General features: G+C 41.4%; 1 protein-coding gene and 1 long non-coding RNA gene across 2 annotated transcripts in view; one reads left to right on the top strand and one right to left on the bottom strand.

Moving 5' to 3' along the window:
• The window catches only part of LOC115648524 (golgin subfamily A member 6-like protein 1), a 46,882-nt gene that overhangs the window by 21,418 nt on the left and 7,367 nt on the right, over positions 1 to 18,097 (top strand). The window contains exons 5-8 of the mRNA XM_030556224.1: positions 2,417 to 2,601; positions 4,519 to 4,673; positions 6,646 to 6,808; positions 16,558 to 16,716. Of these exons, the coding sequence (XP_030412084.1) occupies positions 2,417 to 2,601; positions 4,519 to 4,673; positions 6,646 to 6,808; positions 16,558 to 16,716 (662 nt within the window). The remainder of the gene's footprint in view (positions 1 to 2,416; positions 2,602 to 4,518; positions 4,674 to 6,645; positions 6,809 to 16,557; positions 16,717 to 18,097) is intronic.
• Positions 2,744 to 18,097, bottom strand: part of LOC115648527 — a 32,245-nt gene continuing 16,891 nt past the window's right edge. The window contains exon 2 of the long non-coding RNA XR_003999582.1: positions 2,744 to 4,098. This is a non-coding gene — a long non-coding RNA (uncharacterized LOC115648527). The remainder of the gene's footprint in view (positions 4,099 to 18,097) is intronic.

Below are 18,097 nucleotides of genomic sequence, written 5' to 3' on the forward strand. Positions count from 1 at the left end.
CCAAAACACTGCAGAAATTCGGCAGCGACGCCTTTCGATGACGCCACTTGCCGCCAACAAGTGACGTCATCAGGAGGCGTCGCCACCGAAATGCCGCAGACATTCGGTGGCATTTCAGAGGATGCTCCACTGCTGCCACCGTCCTTCGTCTGGTGCCCACCAGATGAAAAGGTTGGGGGCCACTGAACTAGACCATCCCAGAGAGCTGTTTTTCTAACCTTTTCTTAAAAACCGCCAATGACAGAGATTTCACAGCTTTCGTAGGTAACATGTTCCAGTGCTCAACTACCTGTACAGTTAAGAAGTTTTTCCTAATGTCTAACCTAAATTTCCTTTGCTACAGTTTAAGGCCATTACATCTTGTCCTGTCCTCATTTGATAAGGACTGGAGAACAATTTATCATCATTCTCTTTATGTCTACCTTTTACGTACTTGAAGACGGTTATGTGTCTGTCTGTCCCCCCAGCCTTCTCTTCTCCAGACTAAACACACCCAATTTTTTCAATCTTTCCTCATAAGTCATATTTTCTAGACCTTTAATCATTTTTGTTGCTCTCCTTTGGACTTTCCCAAATTTGTCCACATCTTTCCCAAAATGTGGTGCCCTGAACTGGATACAGTACTCCAGTTGAGGTCTTGCCGGTGCTGAGTAAAATAGAATTACTTCTTGGGTCTTGCTTGCAACACTCTTGCTAATATGTCCTATAACCCCCAGATCCTTTTCTTCAATACTACCTAGGCAATCATTTCCCATTTTATATTTGTTTGATTATTTCTTCCTATGACTAGTACTTTGTATTTGTCCTTATTGAATTTCATCCTGTTTATTTCAGACCATCTATTCAGTTTAAGATTGTTTTGAATTCTAATCCCTTCCTCCAAGGCACTTGCAACCCCTCTCAGCTTGGTATAGTCAGCAGATGTTATAAGTGTACGCTGTATGCCATTATCCAAATTATTTATGGACCCAGGGCAGATCCCAGTGGGACCACACTCAATATGCCCTTCCACTATGAACCATTGATAACTATTCTCTGAGTGCATTTTTGCAACCAGTTGTACACCCACCTTATACTAGGTTTGTCTATGGTATATTTCCTTAGTTAGCTAATAAGAGGTCAGTGACACAGTATCTTACTAAAGCATCTTACTAAAGTAAGATACAACACATGTACTGTCTCTCTCTCCCTCCATCCACAAGGCTTATTACCCTATCAAAGAAGGATATTAGATTGTTTTGACATGATTTGTTCTTGACATGTTGACTGTTAATTATTATCTTCTAAGTGCTTACAAATTGATTATTTGCTCCATTATCTTTCTGAGTACCAAAGTTAAGATTACTTATCCATAATTCCCTGGGTTGTCCTTATTCCCCTTTTTATAGATAGGTACTATATTTGTCAGTCCTCTCCTATCTCTCCTTTCCTCCCCAAATTCTCTATGCTAATCTTCATGTCAGATCTCATTTGGTCTGCCTGTAGCTTGTAATAATTTTTTGTTGTTGTTCACAAACAGATTTAATGGAAGTCAGAATAATGTAATTTGTCTTTTGTTTGTGATGTTTTGCACAGCAAAGGGAGATTTCTGTGCCCTGAGACCTTCTTGCGGCCATTTTAACAAAAGTCATATCCAGTATTGACATTATGGCTTTATTGGAAAACCCACGAATTTTACATTCTTGTCTTTTTCTATCAAACTCTGGTGGATCTCTGATATGTCTGGCCTGATGAAAGAATTCAATATACATATATATCAGTCTAAAATCTTTACTGTTTAGTTTAGTTTATTTAGAAAGGAACATCACAAAAGTAATTCATTTTAGTAACTCAGACTTGAGGGCAGATGCTGCTAACAAATGAAAAAGACTGGGTATTTTTCACTGCTTCTCCCTCTCATGTGACACTTCAAAAGTATACAGTATCTTCATCTTGTAAAGTGGGAACCCGATGTAATCTGTATTGTTGGCAATGCTAAGCTTTTCCCTGTTAGTCACAGGAATAGCGTTTGAAAGTAGATGGCTGAGGGTGAAGGCAGACTGCAAAATTGACAATTATGAGGAGCCTGGGAAAGGAGAAATATAATAGAGAGTATGTTGCTGAACATATAAAACTATTTTATTTGTGTGATTTTAAAAAAAAACAACCTTTTTGTTCCTCATTTCCAATTCCTCATTTAAAGGAGAGTAATAAATGCAGTCATCATGCATTATTTCAGTTAGCACTGATCTGGATACATGTAGCAGTTATGTGTTAACTTGATTAAAGAAATAATTGATCCACTTTGGGTAAAATAATATGTAGTTAACCTGCAAATATGTGTAATTTGAGCAATGTTTGCTTACAAATAAAAATGTCAACCTATCTATGCTGAAAAAAACTTGAAACCATTAAAATCACTCTTTCCTTTCTTTAGAACTTCATTCTAGAGAGAAGCAGGCTTTAGTAGAGGAGATCATACAACTGAAGAGAAGGAAGGAACAGACAGACAGACAGGCCTCTGAAAAGGAAATGGAGCTATTGCATGTCAGGCAGGAATTAGAACAGCAACAAACGAGTCTGAGTAATTGTGAAGAGAAAATCCTTGTGATACAGTCAAAGGTACACCGCCTGGTATCATTGTTTTATTACATCAATCAGCAGCATTTATGGGTTTTGATTTCTTGTGTGTTATGTCAAGGGAGCGGTTTTTAATAGGAATCAGTTATATATTTATTACTATTAATATATCAGATGGAATTCAGTTGGTCAGAAAAACATTTTTTATTGTCCATTTGCAATTTAGATTCTCATTGTTAAATCTACAGCTATTATAATAAAATCTTTTCATAAAACACTGAAAAATCATGCAATGAGCTTTGTGTGGAATCACTTTTAACTACAACTAGGGGTCTGATCCTGCATTGTAGTGAGTGTCCTCAAACTCCAGACATTTTTCTGAAAATGGTACAGAGGCTATGAACAAGGGAGTCTAGATGAGCCTCAGGAGAATTATTTGTATCACCTTGCACGTCACCTCAGAATCCAGTCATTTCCCCCCACCTCCACCACCTGAAATGAAATCAATCCCAGCACATACTTATTTCATTAGCAGTCATCCCACAATCAGCAGAGAGTCCAGCCTACCACACATTGCCCCCTCAACATTTCCAGTACAACGTGTTTTATGAGGCTTTTCCAAGTAGATTTATACCACAATGTCCATAGTATTCCCTGTAGTTAGTATTCAAAGGGATACTGTGAATATCACAGAAACATGAATTACTTGCAGAGGTAATGGTGACTACTATATGGTTCAAATGAGTGGATTGAGTTTCAGACCTTGATCCTGCAATGACCTTTGCATCCTGCACCACTGAAAATAGTGGGAATTTTGCATTGACTTCAGCTGGCACAGGATAGAGCCTGTAGAGTATAAATTCCTTGAGGTAGGGTCTCAGACTTCCTACGTATTTATAAATTTCTTAGCACAATGGGGAACTAGTCTTGGTTGAAGCTTCTGGGTGCTGCCACATTCTGAATAATAATAAATGACAATATTTGGCTAGGAATATATTTCTTGAATTCAATTTGTGTATTTATATAAGGCAATACAAACAATTTAAATATTTTAGGATACTTTTGTGATGTCAAAGAAACAAGAAAAAGCAACAAAAATGCAAAGTAGTATTAGCAGAGTTTAAAAGGTACTAATGTTTTGTCTAAATTTTATTTCTCCAGCTAGTCTGAAGTTCACTACTTGCACTGTAAATGACTGTATAGAAAACGTGAAGAATGACCCAGCACAATTTTTTCTTCAAGAACTGCTAATAGTTTATATATAATGCTAAGGCAATTTCAAATATACTATACAATTATTATAGAAACCCCAGTCCAGCAAGTGTGTACACACACACATAGTCCACTTGAGTTCAATAGGATTACTTGTGCATAAAACTGATGGCATGTATAAGTGTTTGCAGGATGCCAGTCACCCCTTTCTTATCTTCATTTCCCCCATCTGTTTTTTCAGTATTCTGGTAAATGGTTACTTCAAATAAACAGTAGTTCATTGATCAAATATTTGTACGTGTGGTGAAATTTGATGGAGACACTTACCTGAATTGAAAAAAAAAAGTTAGTTGATCAGGAAGTGTTAAAATAATAGACATTTAAAAATATGTATTCCATCTTCGCACTGTCAATAAATTTTCTCAAGCATCTATATAATAAACCCTAACCACATACATGCAGACACCACATTCATCAGCTGGGATTGAATTTAGAACTTTCAACACCAAAATCACAAGTCCCTACCACTTGAGCTTTATGTACCTGGTCAAGAGTTATCATTTGGTAAGACAAACAAGGAATCAGACTACTGGACAGTTTTATAGTAGTCAAACTAAAACCAGATTATTTGTTGGAACTACTTAGAGTGATGTACATTTTACAGTTATTTTTAGAAATAAACATAAAATGAGCCTCAGTCTTCATTCTGCTCTATCTTTGTCTCCTTTTATATATGTGGACACCAAGTTGAAGCAACGTTCAGATCAGCGGACGGCAATAGAGTTGCAGCTTTCTGAAAAGAGAAAGGAACTTACTAAAGTGCGGTTTGCTGTGCATGAAATGGAAGACAAAATATTTAAAAAAACAGCAATGATGCAGGACCAGATCACACATGACATCAGGTATTAGCCAAAGTATTTGGAAGTTTTTCGAGGGATGGTCAGGTATTGATGATTTAGGATTTACTAACCCACTAAACTCTAGTTTACTGGTTTCTGTCTCCACTACGGACGGGGTGACTTTAAGCTGGCATCCATTTTCTGACACATTGCAGGGAGTTATGATGTACTGCTTTCAGTTCATCCCCATCCACCAAAATATATTACACTCTATTGGCTTTTCAGCAGAGAGACAACAGAGAAAATTGACATGTTGAAACAAAAGGTACTCTCTCTCATCCACAGAGGTAGTCCTTCCAGTTCAGGATTGACTAACATAAAGTATAAGAGAGATTGCACAGTAGCTCCACTTGTGGCATTTTAAGGGATAAACGGTTAGTTTTAGTCCCCACAGTTAACAATTTAGCAACCTTCCGAAATCTGCTTAATTTTAAAATTAGAGGGTTCCTTCTGGGGAAGAGCAGCCAATTGGAACTACTGCAGCAAGCAAGTGAAGATTTCGCCCTCTCCCCTCAGGAGACATGATTCTCACAGGAAGGGAGGAAGGAACAAAAAGGGCCCAGCAGCTCAGGGCAGCTTCAATCCGCCCCCGCCCCCCCCCCCCCGCCATTTCTGTGAGCAAAGAGACAGCTCTTCTCTGCACACCATCCCCCCAACATCTGGCCTGGGAAAGGGCAGAGGGGATGAAGAACTCCTGGGTTTGCCAGCTCACTCAGCCAGGAAGGGAAAGAAGAGAACACTGCATCAGCCCTCTGCCTCCGGCATGGGAGAGTGGGATGAAGAACCCCAGGAATAGGAGAAGCAGAGGGGAGGCTGGAGGAATTCTTCTTGAGTTTCTCTAAGAGAAAGTATTTTATTTTTCCTTCTCAGCTATGAAAAAATGAACATTCATCCTAAATAATTATTCTAAAAATTAATCATTGCACCTGATTGGCTCAATAGAGACATGGTAAACTAAGGGTGTATATGTGAGCTGGGGAATACGAAGGATAGGATGTAGAAACGGGGGTGTGTGAGAGCAGGGAAACATGAGGGAGGGAAACTTCTGTGTGTGTGGGGAAACAGGTTCAGGAGGAAGAGGGAGACTGGAGCTGTGTGTGCAGAGGAATGTGAGGTGTAGGAGAGACGGGGAAACTAGGGGGTATGTGTGTGGGCAGGACAAAGAGGAGTACATGTGGTAGGGGAAAACTAGGGTGTGCATTCCAGCTATTTTGTGCTGGTCTAGCAATGCAAAACAGCTGTAAACCCAGCTTAATTAACCAGTATTCTCTTGCTGCTATGCAGAACTTGATTTGGCCAAAATCAGTCAGATCAAATCTGACCTCAAAATATAACATAAAAATGATTTAAGATTGGTAGTACATACTTTCAGATCTTTAGAAATTTCACATGGTAGCATTCTCTGGAGGATTTTTGTTCGGGTATGAAATTTTTAATATTTGTAACTGATTTTATCATTTTTACATGAGTGTCCTGAGGGCTTTTAAATTGTGTAACACATTTTACTTGAGTAGTGCTAATTTCCTTGATTTCCTTGTTTTGAGAGAAAAAGAGAATATCTGTGTGGGCACAAGCATTACATTAATTCTCCATTGTTACAACAATATGCCCTCCTACAAGCAAGATGTGCCTTGCTAGTGGTTCATCCTTGTTTTTGGAATTAATTCTTAATAAACAGAGCTAGATAGGTTGTATAATATAACTAACAATGTTAGGTTGCTTTTTGGCAGATTTAGGATACAAAGTTTATGGAAAGGTCTGATTTTAATGAGATAATTCAGAAAGCTGTATAAAATGTCCTAACATTAAGATTCTATTATACAACCTTATAATTGGATCTTAATGTTAGGACAATTTATACAACTTTCTGAATAATGTCATATATATCTTTTAAAACTATGGCTTGTCATTTTCAGATGGAACAATTTTTAACAATTAATAAATATTATTTTCTCTGTGCATTTTTCCTGATCAGAAGTGAGATAAGTTTTCTTCATCAGCAATTGAGAGAGAAAGAACTACTGGCAGAGCAAGATCGTTTCCTAAGAAGCAAAATGATGGATGATTATGCATCCCTGACCACAGAGAATGCTGTGCTGCGTTCCCAGCTCTTGGAACTTAACAAGCAACTGAACATAGTAAGAATGGGATAGGGAATGACCAATTGGTCTTACATATAAAAAAGAAAAACAAAAAACACTAAAAAACAGTTAGTGCAATGAAGACAACATAGATTAACATGATGTTCCTTTTCCACTGCCTTACATTAAAACATATAAGATTCTATATTTTTACACGTCAGTAATGTTCAGACTATATTCAGTTCACTTTTCTTAGTAAAAGAGACAGTTGAGACTACAAAGGAAATCTGATCCAAATTAGAGAACATCTTTAAATTTCTGAAGGCACATGATAAAAGTAAGCAATTAAATTTTCTTTTTTCCTCCCTCTCTAGAGTGATAAACTCCTAGTGGTTTTTAAATATGAACACCTCAGCATGCAATTCAAACTCTGAAATTAGCATTTTTATTTAAATATGCATGTTCTTATTAAATCAGCAGTTTCCTGAAGCTTGCACTTGCTATTTCTATCTGTAATGCTTTGGCCTAATTTTCACCTGAGATGTTGCTTAAAGACTCCCATCTGCCTTTAAATTCCATTTGATGGCAGTGACTTCCGAACCCTAAGCAAAATATGCTACAGTAATCCTCCATATGTGGTATAGGCGTGAAAAAACAAAGATCATTAAGAAGTGCTGAATTGACCTGCCCTCAAATATAGAATGAGTTTCAAGTCATTAATTGGAAAGAGGTTGTAGAACATAACTGAAAGATGAAGCCACTTTGTCAAATGATGCATGTCATTCTTTTTCAACTCCTGAGACATTTGGGCCACATTCATCAAAAGTTTCATGGATGTGTCTTTGAACTTACTTCTCATTTCTTCTGCCTGTATCTGGGGCCTTGGCTACACTGGCACTTTACAGCACTGCAACTTATCTATTAATCCTATTTGTATGCATGTATCATTTTTGTATTCGAAGTTATGAATATTGGCTGCATACTTGTTTGATTCTAAGTAGGCTGTAGTGAAGCAGTTGGTCAGCCTACTGAGAATACACTATTCTCAGTAAGTGCCCAATCAAGAAACACTTAAGCCAACAATGAACTTGGAGACACACATCCACATATGGGCTTTTCCAGGAATGTGGCTTGGCTGGTAAGGAACTCAGTCATGCATGGACATATGACTTGCCCAGGTGACTCCCAAACTCCATTTTGTAGCTGGACTTTGCATAGGGGTGAGGAGGGGGTCTCCACCCACAAGAGGAAGTCTATTTAAGTCCAGGGGAGACCACTCCATTTTGTCTTCAGCTGGCTAAAGAGAGAGCCTCTCCACCCCCAAAGATACCTGAAAGAAACTGGAACAAAGGACAGTAACTGCAAGGGGTATGAGTGATTGCTGGACCCAGACTAAAAAGAGATGAGTCTGTAAAAGGAAGCATTCTGGAACTGGTGAGAATCTTATCTGTATTCAGTTTGATTAGACATAGAGTTGCGGGTTTTATTTTATTTTACTTGGTAATTCACTTTGTTCTGTGTGTCACTACTTGGAACCACTTAAATTCTACTTTCTGTATTTAATAAAATCACTTTTTTCTTATTAACTCAGAGTATGTATTAATACCTGTGGGTGGGCAAACACCTGTGCATATCTCTCTATCAGTGTTATAGAGGGCAAACAATTTACGAGTTTACTCTGTTTAAGCTTTATACATGGTAAAATGGATTTATTTGGGTTTAGACCCCATTGGGAGTTGGGCATCTGAGTGTTAGAGAAAAGAACACTTCTGTAAGCTGGTTTCAGTTAAGTCTGCAGCTTTGGGGCAAGTAATTCAGACTCTGGGTCTTTGCTGGAGCAGACGGGCATGTCTGGCTCAGCAAGACAGTGTGCTGGAGTCCCGAACTGCCAGGGTAAGCAGGGGCAGAAGTAGTCTGGGCACATCAGTTGGCAATTCCCAAGGGGGGTTCTGTGATCCAACCTGTCACACTGGGCTTTTTGTGGCCCTGCCAATATTCATGAAGTGTATTTGATCCCACTGTAGGTGCATGTGTGCGCCGTGCATGCGAGTTCAGAATCTATGAATAGCAGCACCTCAGACTGCCGTTAGAGGAAATCTATTCTTTCTTCCCTTCTCATGACTACATTTTCTTGCTGCACCCTGTCCCATCGAGCTGGAAGTCTTCACCGCCTTGCTTAACAAAATCAGAAGCTTGTTCATCCCTTCAGGTCATTTCAGAGCCCCCAGATTATTCATTGCAGAGATGAGAATGGCCCAGCCAACCATATCTTAACCAACCCGGTCAACCTAGTCAATCTTATCCATAACAGCTTTCCACTATGGCCATACTGGATTAACTGGGCTCATCTTCCAGAGCCTCCAGAAGTGAGTCTCCTTCCCAGTATCTCCCGAACATAGAAAGTCTCATCCTCCTTTGGACTTAGTTTCAAGACCTCCCACAGAAGCTCATAGGAATGAGAATGAAGAATTCCTGAATAAAGAAAAAGAGTTTGGTTCCAAACCACTGGACCAGTGCCCTTCAACTTCTCTCAAAGACCCATCATCATTATCATCTCCCAAGGAAGCTGCCTCTTTGGCTGCAGTACCAGTTCCAGATAATTTTGAGCTTTTTCAAGAGCTGCTGCCTTGAATTGCTGACACTGAGGACTGGGACTCTTGTGATCAAGGAAAAGCCCCATAAATTATTGGTTATCCTCCACAGGTTACAAAGCCTATATATGAAAGCATTTTGGAGCCCGGCAAACCCTTGCTATATTTACCCCAACTACAAAGCAAGCAAGGAGGGAAAAAAAAAGATACCAAATTCCAGAGAGGGACTTTGAACAATTCTATATACATTCAATCCCTCAGTTTCTGGTGGACTGTGTGATCTGGGAGAAAACTTGTCAGCCTAGCTTATCAAAGACTACTCCCAGAAAAGACCCTAGTTTGCTAGATGTCTTTGGAAGGAGAGCCTCCATCATTTCGTTCCAACTACTTATAGCAAACTAACAAGCATTATTTGCTAAGTACTTCTTAACCTGAAACAAAGTGTCTCCCTTTGTGAACAGGATTCCTCCAGAAGCCAGGGGAAAGGGCAACTGAAGGCAAAAACACCTCTACATGTGGCTCTGGACGCTTCTAATATCACAGTTCAGTCCACAGCCATGGCAGTTATAACGAGGAATGATTGGTAGTTTTAAATATTATGCAAAGATGTACAGAACACCATAGAGATCTTGCCCTTTGTTTAGCAATTCAACAAAAGGGGCCTTACACTGAAGGAAACACTTCAGATACCAATCTTAGACCAGACTACCTACTTACTCTTTAACAACAGCCTGCTGATTATCCTCTGAAGAAGAAACCCATGTTCTCTCAAAAAAGGCTTACACAATCACCCTGTGGCATCATCAAGACAGCAGGGTTGGCATAAAAGTTAAAAGTCACAACCCAGACAGCTGTGCAAGGGGAACTATGCGGAGCGAGTGGGAGCCAGAGCCCCGGTGTACCTGACCATGGTGATGGAGTATCTGACGGCTGAGATACTGGAGCTGGCTGGTAACGTCGCTCGGTATAACAAGAAAACCCGCATTATTCTTCGGCACTTGCAGCTGGCCGTGCGCAACGAAGAGGAGCTGAACAAGCTGCTGGGGGGCAGTCACCATTGTGCAGGGTGGGGTCCTGCCCAACATTCAGGGAGTGCTGTTGCCCAAAAAAACCAAGAGCCATAAAGCCAAGGGCAAGTGAGCACAGACACCAGACTAGAGCTGTCTTTGAACCCTATGCCATCTTTCCCTCTACCAGATTTGGACAGGAGTTATCCCTCATGGGTAAGGCTACGTTTTAGTCACGGGTATTTTTAGTAAAAGTCATGGACAGGTTACGGGCACTAAACAAAAGTTCACAGCCTATGACCTGTCCATGACTGTTACTATACCCCTAACTAAAACTTGGGCCAGGGGGCTGCCGGTGCTTGGGGAGGAGAGGGCAGGGGAGTGGCCTGGGAATCCCACTGGTCCTGGGGGGCGTGGGGGCAGGCGGTGGCACACAGCCTGGGACCCCAGCTGGTGTTGGGGGACAGGGACGGGCAGCAGCCCGGGACCCTCACTGGTGCTGGGGGAGGGGAGGCGGCGCAGCCTGGGAAGGTTGGCAGTGCTGGCAGGCTCTCTACCCAGCTCTGACCAGCATGTCCCTGCAACTCCTAGGGAGGTTCTTAGGCGGGGGCTCCATGCACTGCTCTCACCACAAGCGCCAGCTCTGCACCTCCTGTTAGCCAGGAACTGCAGCCAATGGGAGCTGCAGGGGCAGTGCCTGTGGGCAGTGCATGGAGTTTCCTGGCCCCTCCGCCTAGGAGCTGCAGGGACATGCCAATGGAAGCCGTGGAACCCCCACCCCACGTAAGCACCATCCTGCACCCCAGCCCCCTGCCCCAGCCTTAAGCCCCCTTTCCACACACCCAAACTTCAGCTGCTGGCCCAGGGGCTGCCCGGCACTTGGGCAGCGCCTGAGCGAGGAACGGCTGCTGCAGAAGTCATGGAGATCACGGAAAGTCACAGAATCTGTGACTTCCGTGACCTCAGTGATAGACACGCAGCCTTACTCATGGGTACTGTATTCACTTCCAGTCTCTGCCTCCTTCCCATCCCCATCAAACAAGACACCTTTATGTGGAATCAAGGTCTCATGTACGTATTGCCTCTGATCTCTCTAATACCCAGAGTGATATGGAAAGTCAGACAGGAAGTAGTTACGCTGATCCTGAAAGCCAGAATTGCCTTGGCCAGTTAGGAGCTAATGGCTCTCCTCCAAATGTTCACTCAGCCTTCAGCTTCAGGTTGTCCAGGCATAAAATTCACAGAATCATAGGACTGGAAGGGACCTCGAGAGGTCATCTAGTCCAGTCCTCTGCACTCATGGCAGCACTAAGTTTTATCTAGACCATTCCTGATAGGTGTTTGTCTAACCTGCTCTTAAAAATCTCCAATGAAGGAGATTCCACAATTTATTCCACTGCTTAACTACCCTGACAGTTAGGAAGTTTTTCCTGTTGTCCAACCTAAAGGAAGTTTTTCCTGTTGTCCAACCTAAGCCTCCCTTGCTGCAATTTAAGCCCGTTGCTTCTTGTCTTGTCCTCAGCAGTTAAGAAAAACAATTTTCCTCCCTCCTTCTTGTAACAACCTTTTATGTACTTGAAAACAGTTATCATGTCCCCTCTCAGTCTTCTCTTTTCCAGACTAAACAAACCCATTTTTTTCAATCTTCCCTCATAGGTCATGTTTTCTCGACCTTTAATCATTTTGTCGCTCTTCTCTGGATTCTCTCCATTTTGTCCACATCCCTCCTGAAATGTGGTGCCCAGAACTGGACACAATGCTCCAGTTGAATCATATATACTGTTCAGTCATATTTAGCTTGTGGTCCACTATGACCCCCAGATCCCTTTCCGCAGTACTCCTTCCTAGGCAGTCATTTCCCATTTTGTGTGTGTGCAACTGATTGTTCCTTCCTACATGGAGTACTTTGCATTTGTCATTATTGAATTTAATCCTATTTACTTCAGACCATTTTTCTAATTTGTCCATATCATTTTGAATTTTAATCCTATCCTCCAAAGCGCTTGCAACTCCTCCCAGCTTGGTAATGTCTGCAAACTTTATAAGTGTACTCTCTATGCCATTATCTAAATCATTGATGAAGATATTGAACAGAACCGGACCTAGTACTGATCCCTGCGGGACCCCACTCATTATGTCCTTCTATGCATAATATTGCAGAACAAAGATCAAATTCCTAATCCCAAACCCTGGAGGTAAGCTTGTTAAGTGCTACTCAGAGAGACTTCACTATAGATACAAGGAAAATCCAACTGGAAAATCAGGAAGTTCTCCACAAGAAAAACTTAGTCCTCAAAGTGGAAAAGATTTTCAGTTTAATCATGTCAAGACAACCTTAATCATTGGAGGCTCCTTTTCCTAAGATCCTTGATTACATCCTGCATCTTTGGACTCTCTGTCAGTTCCGTTTAAGTCCACCTTGCAGAGATTTTGGCACGCTACTCTCACATCCAGCCATACTCAGTTTTTTCCCACCCTACTGTAACCTGATTTTTAAAAGGATTGCTTCACACTTATGAATCAATTAGCGGGAGCCCATTCTATGTGGGATCTTAATGTTGCCCTTTCAGGTCTTATTCTTTCTAGATGGTGTCTAGACCTTATTCTCGTGACTGACTTTTTGGTCACCATTATGTCAGTCACAAGGGTCAGCGAACATAAGCTCTCCTCCTTGTTGGAATTCCCTCAGAGACCTCTTTCACTCAGCTTCCCAAGAACTCAATTCAACTCTGGACTTCATCACTCATGCATCTTTATTTAGCATACAGCAAAGCTACACTAAGTTAATCAGACTCAGACATAGGAGGTGGTTGCAGGGTACTTCACAGATCCAAAGTTACACAGAAACTCTCTTCCTTTTGTATACATTTGCACATCTCATTAAATTTACTGTACATTGCATCACATGTTTTAGGATTGGCTTGGTTACTTTGCAAGAACCAATTCCCATACAGCATCCTTAGTCTACACACTATCTATGTACCACTTTACCTCATCCTTTGCTTTCCTGACACATCTTGTCCATTTTTATATGTTCTTTGTAAATGGTTCCTTAGATGTTTCCTCTTATGTTAGCTAGCTCAGACATTCTGTCTCTTAGTATATTGACCCATTTACCTGTCTTAGTTAGCAAAAACATTGTTTTCAGCCTGCTGATCTATTTACTTGCCTAATCTTGTCTTGTAAGAAATGAGGCCTCTATGTTCAATTATTCATGTCAAGCCAGGCGTACAACACTCCTTACACAAATTACAACAGAGACCTCATTCCAAGTTTTATTCACAACATTGTTTCAGATTTTCACTTAAATTAATCTATTTATCTCTTCATTTTCTTTCCAAAACCAAAAATTGTGCTTCTAAAGAATGAGCCATTTCTTCCCAGGGAATATTTAAATTGATTATATTTAAATTTCAATATTTTATCACATGGTTAATAACACTCGTTCCTTCAAATATCAAAGCTTATTCCACTAGAACTCAGGCTGCCTCTGAGATCTGCAAGGCAGCCACTAGGAATAATCTCCTTGACCTGGCCACAAAATCAGATGACAGATTTGGACGGGTATTGTTAAAATGACAGTTTAGGTAGTGGCAGCTAGGTCTCCTTAGTAACTGAGGGGATGGCAGCTGCTTAAACAGATGTGAAGGTACTAGATAAATAATTATTAGTTTTTTTACATTTTCATTGCCAGTGTGTTAGTTTTTAAAAGAAAAATATTTTAGCATCTGACAATATTTGCAGCAAGTTAGTAAGAATTTCCAGATATGTAAGATAAATCTTGGCTAAACTTACTTGACTGACTCCCTTAAAAAGGACTCAGAGTTTTTTCTCCAAATCCAGTTGTGTAGTTTATTTTTACCTTCTATAGAAACAAAATCAGCTCTTCTCAAGTAGTGTCCCTATGGGTGCTCTACTGTAGGTGTGTTTGTGTTCCTGCCCTGCTGATTGGAGAACTTTGGTAGCTGTCTCCATTAGACCCATACACGTGCAGTCTCTCCTTGTGTTGCACCACAAAGCTAGCCAGCGCACGCAGGCTAACCTCCCTTAGTTCCTTCTCAACTGCCCCAGCTAGAGACAGAGGCATTAGCAGTCCATGAAGACTATTGTTTAATTTTACATACCTATATTTAGTCTCCTAGTTATAGTTCTAGTCTTAGTATTCTTCTCCTTCTCCTTATTTTACCCTTGGAAATAAAAACAACCCCTCACCCCAAACCTTTAATTTCTTTCCCACTTTTTCTCCCCATTGGGGACCCTTTTCCCCAACAGGATATGCCCATCCGCCAGGCTTCAAAAAATGCCTTACTTGTAAAGAGGCGATCCTAAGTGCAGCAAGTACTCAGTGTATTTGCTGCCTCAGGGAAGAGTGCTTATCATGGTGGGCCGCGTACCAAAGGTTGCCAATCCCTGGGCTACTGCTTGGTTCCAATACCTAGAAAGCTCCTGTTCAAGAGGTAGAAGAGGTTCTATTACACAGAAAGTCCTCAACATGACGTAACTTACCTGCAGTAATACTCCAGGTTACAGATTTGGTGCATGTCCCAATAAATCTCCCCAACATCCGCGAATCTTCCACATTATTCTTTGACCCTAAAAAAGTCAGGTCTATCTCTAAGCTCTTTTAGGGTCCGCCTAGAGGCTATAACAGCTTTCCACCAACCTGTAGAAGGGTACTCCGTGCTGTCACACCCAACCACTCAGAGGTTCCTCAAGGGTATAGAAAACTCTTCCCTCAACCTGTAATTGCCAGGATTACCTCTGGAGCCTTTTTTTAAAATCAGCATTACCTTAGCTACCCTCCAGTCATCTGGTAGAGGCTGATTTAAGTGATGGATTACATACCACAGTTAGTAGCTTTGCAATTTCATATTGGAGTTTCTTCAGAAAACTCTTGGGTGAATACCATCTAGTCCTTGTGACTGATTACTGTTTAATTTATCCATTTGTTCCAAAACCACCACTGTTGACACCTCAATCTTCAAACAGTTCCTCAGATTTGTCACCTAAAAAATGGCTCAGGTATGTAAAGACCAATGCAAAGAATTCATTTAGTTTCTCCCCTCAACATCCTTGTCTTCCTTGAGTGATCCTTTAGCACCTTCATTGTCCAGTGGCTCCACTGATTGTTTGGCAGGCTTCCTGCTTCTGATGTATTTTAAAAAAAAATTGCTGTTGGTTTTTGAGATTTTTGCTAGTTAATCTTCAAAATCTTTTTTCTAAAATGTATGTAAGTGTAATATTTCAAAAGTTATGTATCTATATTGAAAATTATAATCTTAAGGTAAGGCAGGCCACCAGGAGCGACGTGCCTTGGACAGGTTCTATCAGGCAAGGAGTAATAGAAACTTTTCTTTCTGTGTATTGTCTGCTTCACAATGGAAGCCTAGTTGTGTTGAGCCTGATGCTAATGAAGAGTCTGTGAAATCATGAGAGAAAATCTGTGCGAAAAAAATGAAACAACAAAGGGGTATCCTGTTTATGAGTAAAGACTTTTGGGGAATAACTGGGGCTTACTGAGGTACACCCTGGATTCTTCACTGAGGAATGAATTGTCAGTGTCTTCTGTCTTATGAAAGGAGGGTTATAGCCAACCTGGCTGGAAAATGCTGAGACGACCTTGGGTGAGCTAAACTTCATTAGACAGGAAAATATCTTGTTAATTAATCCTAGGCTGTAGAACGTGTGGTATGATTTTTTTTTAACAGGTAACCTGTTGTTTCCAATACTTTTACTTGTGACCTTCTCAAATCTATTTTTTGTTAAATACTCATATTTGTTTTCACTATAAACATATCTAAGTGCTGTGTGTTAAGAGGAGATGTGACCTAAGGTGTAACGGGTAAACTGTGGGTACTGTTCCTTTTAGGAACAGCAAATCTCTGAATTATCTGAGTGTCTATTGGACTAAGAGCTGGACAGTCCAGGGAAATGCTCAGAGGGCTCCGGTTTTGGAGAGTGCTTGTCACTAACCTGCAGAGGTTATAGTGGAGCCTGCATAGGCTAAGAAGGGAGTGCTTGCATTACCTGTGGCCAGTGGAGTCAGGGAGCTGATGCATGGCAGGCGTGCTGATGCAAGGCTTCCTCATGCTAAGAACAGGTGATAGTGAATTCGTTCATAACCCTGGGGGCTCCTGGGAAGCATCACAACAATCTTACTTCATTTTAATATATTTTGATCTAGTTGTGCTTTTATGATGTATTTCAGGAGAGAGCCCTCAGGGAAGAGAGTTATATATCTCAGTCTTCCAGCTTTACTCAACTTCTCAAAGTGAAAGACCAAGAAGAGCATCTGAAAAATGAGATCAAGATGCACCAAGAGCTCTTGCAGCAGGAAAAAAAAAACTTGCAGGAACTTACGGAAAAGGTTGTCTGTGACTACACTGACTTTCTAAATGTATCTTCATTGTTCGCCTAAAGATAAGGAATCATATTCTTTTCTATTAGATTCATTTGTTAAGAAGAGGTATACTCCACTTTGTGCTAACAGGACATGATCCAGCTCCCATTGAAGTCAACAGGAGTCTCTTCATTTATTTCAATGGGAAATGGAACAGATCCATAGTGCTCTGCCTTACTAATTGAAGGAAGGCCTAGTGGTAAGATTTATTTTTTCCATTTATGGTACTGCCCACCCAGCACCATGAATCAAAAGTGTACTGGTTCATTCTGTGTGGAGCTATTTTATTTATTATTCAGACATCACGGGCCTCCAGAACCCATGACTCCAGACTCTCTCTTATGATCTGAAGTTGAGTCATTTCTTCATGGCTGACTTTGCCATTCTGAAGTCACTGTGTTTTATCCCAGTTTTCCTGTGACTCCTGCTATATGCAGCTGCCATCACAACACTTTCCACTTTTCAGAAAGACAGATTATGCAGACATCTCCAGGGGTGCTGTCACTGGCTTTTTGTTCAGCCAGTTTGGGGGATTTGCCTTGAAGTAATAGCACCCTTTCTTTTTTTTCCCCTCAGATGTTGGTGTTCTTATGTGATCACATAATAAGTCATTAATACAAAGTAACCAAGTCCCTGCATTGAATCTTCTTTCTAGCTCTGAATTTTCATTGATTATAGCTAAGGCTACATTTTAATCATGGGTATTTTTAGTACAAGTCATGGATGGGTCATGCTCAGTAAACAGAAATTTACAGCCTGTGACCTGTCCATGACTTTTACTATATACCCCTAACTTAACCTGGGGCTGGGGGACTGCGGGTGCTCTGAGGAGGCGGGCTGGGGGGCACAGCCTAGGACCCCCGCCGGTGCTGGGGAGGGAGGGTTGGCGGGGCTGGCAGGCTCCCTACTTGGCTCAAACCGGCATGAACCTGCAGCTCGTAGGGGGAGGGGTGTCCAGGGGGCTCTATGCGCTGCTTCTGCCACAAGCATCGGCTCCACAGCTCCCATTGTCCAGGAACTGCCAATGGGAGCTGCAGGGGTGGCTCCTGCAGGCATGGGCAGTGCACGGAGCCTCCTGACCCTTCCACCTAGGAGCTGCAAGGACATGTTGGTGGGAAACCCCCCCCAAGTAAGCGCTACCCTGTACCCTAACCCCACACCCCAGCCCTGAGCCCCTTCCCACATACCCAAATTGCTGCTGCTGACCCAGGAGCTGCCCGGCTCAGGCAGCCCCTGGACCAGCACCGGCTGCTGCAGAAGTGAAGGAGGTCACAGAATCCATGACTTCCGTGACACACACAGCCTTAGTTATAGCTCTTGAAGAAAATCAGTGTTGATTTATTATTGG

The sequence above is a fragment of the Gopherus evgoodei genome, chromosome 3 (genome assembly GCF_007399415.2).
Source record: "Gopherus evgoodei ecotype Sinaloan lineage chromosome 3, rGopEvg1_v1.p, whole genome shotgun sequence".
Classification (NCBI taxonomy): domain Eukaryota; kingdom Metazoa; phylum Chordata; order Testudines; family Testudinidae; genus Gopherus; species Gopherus evgoodei.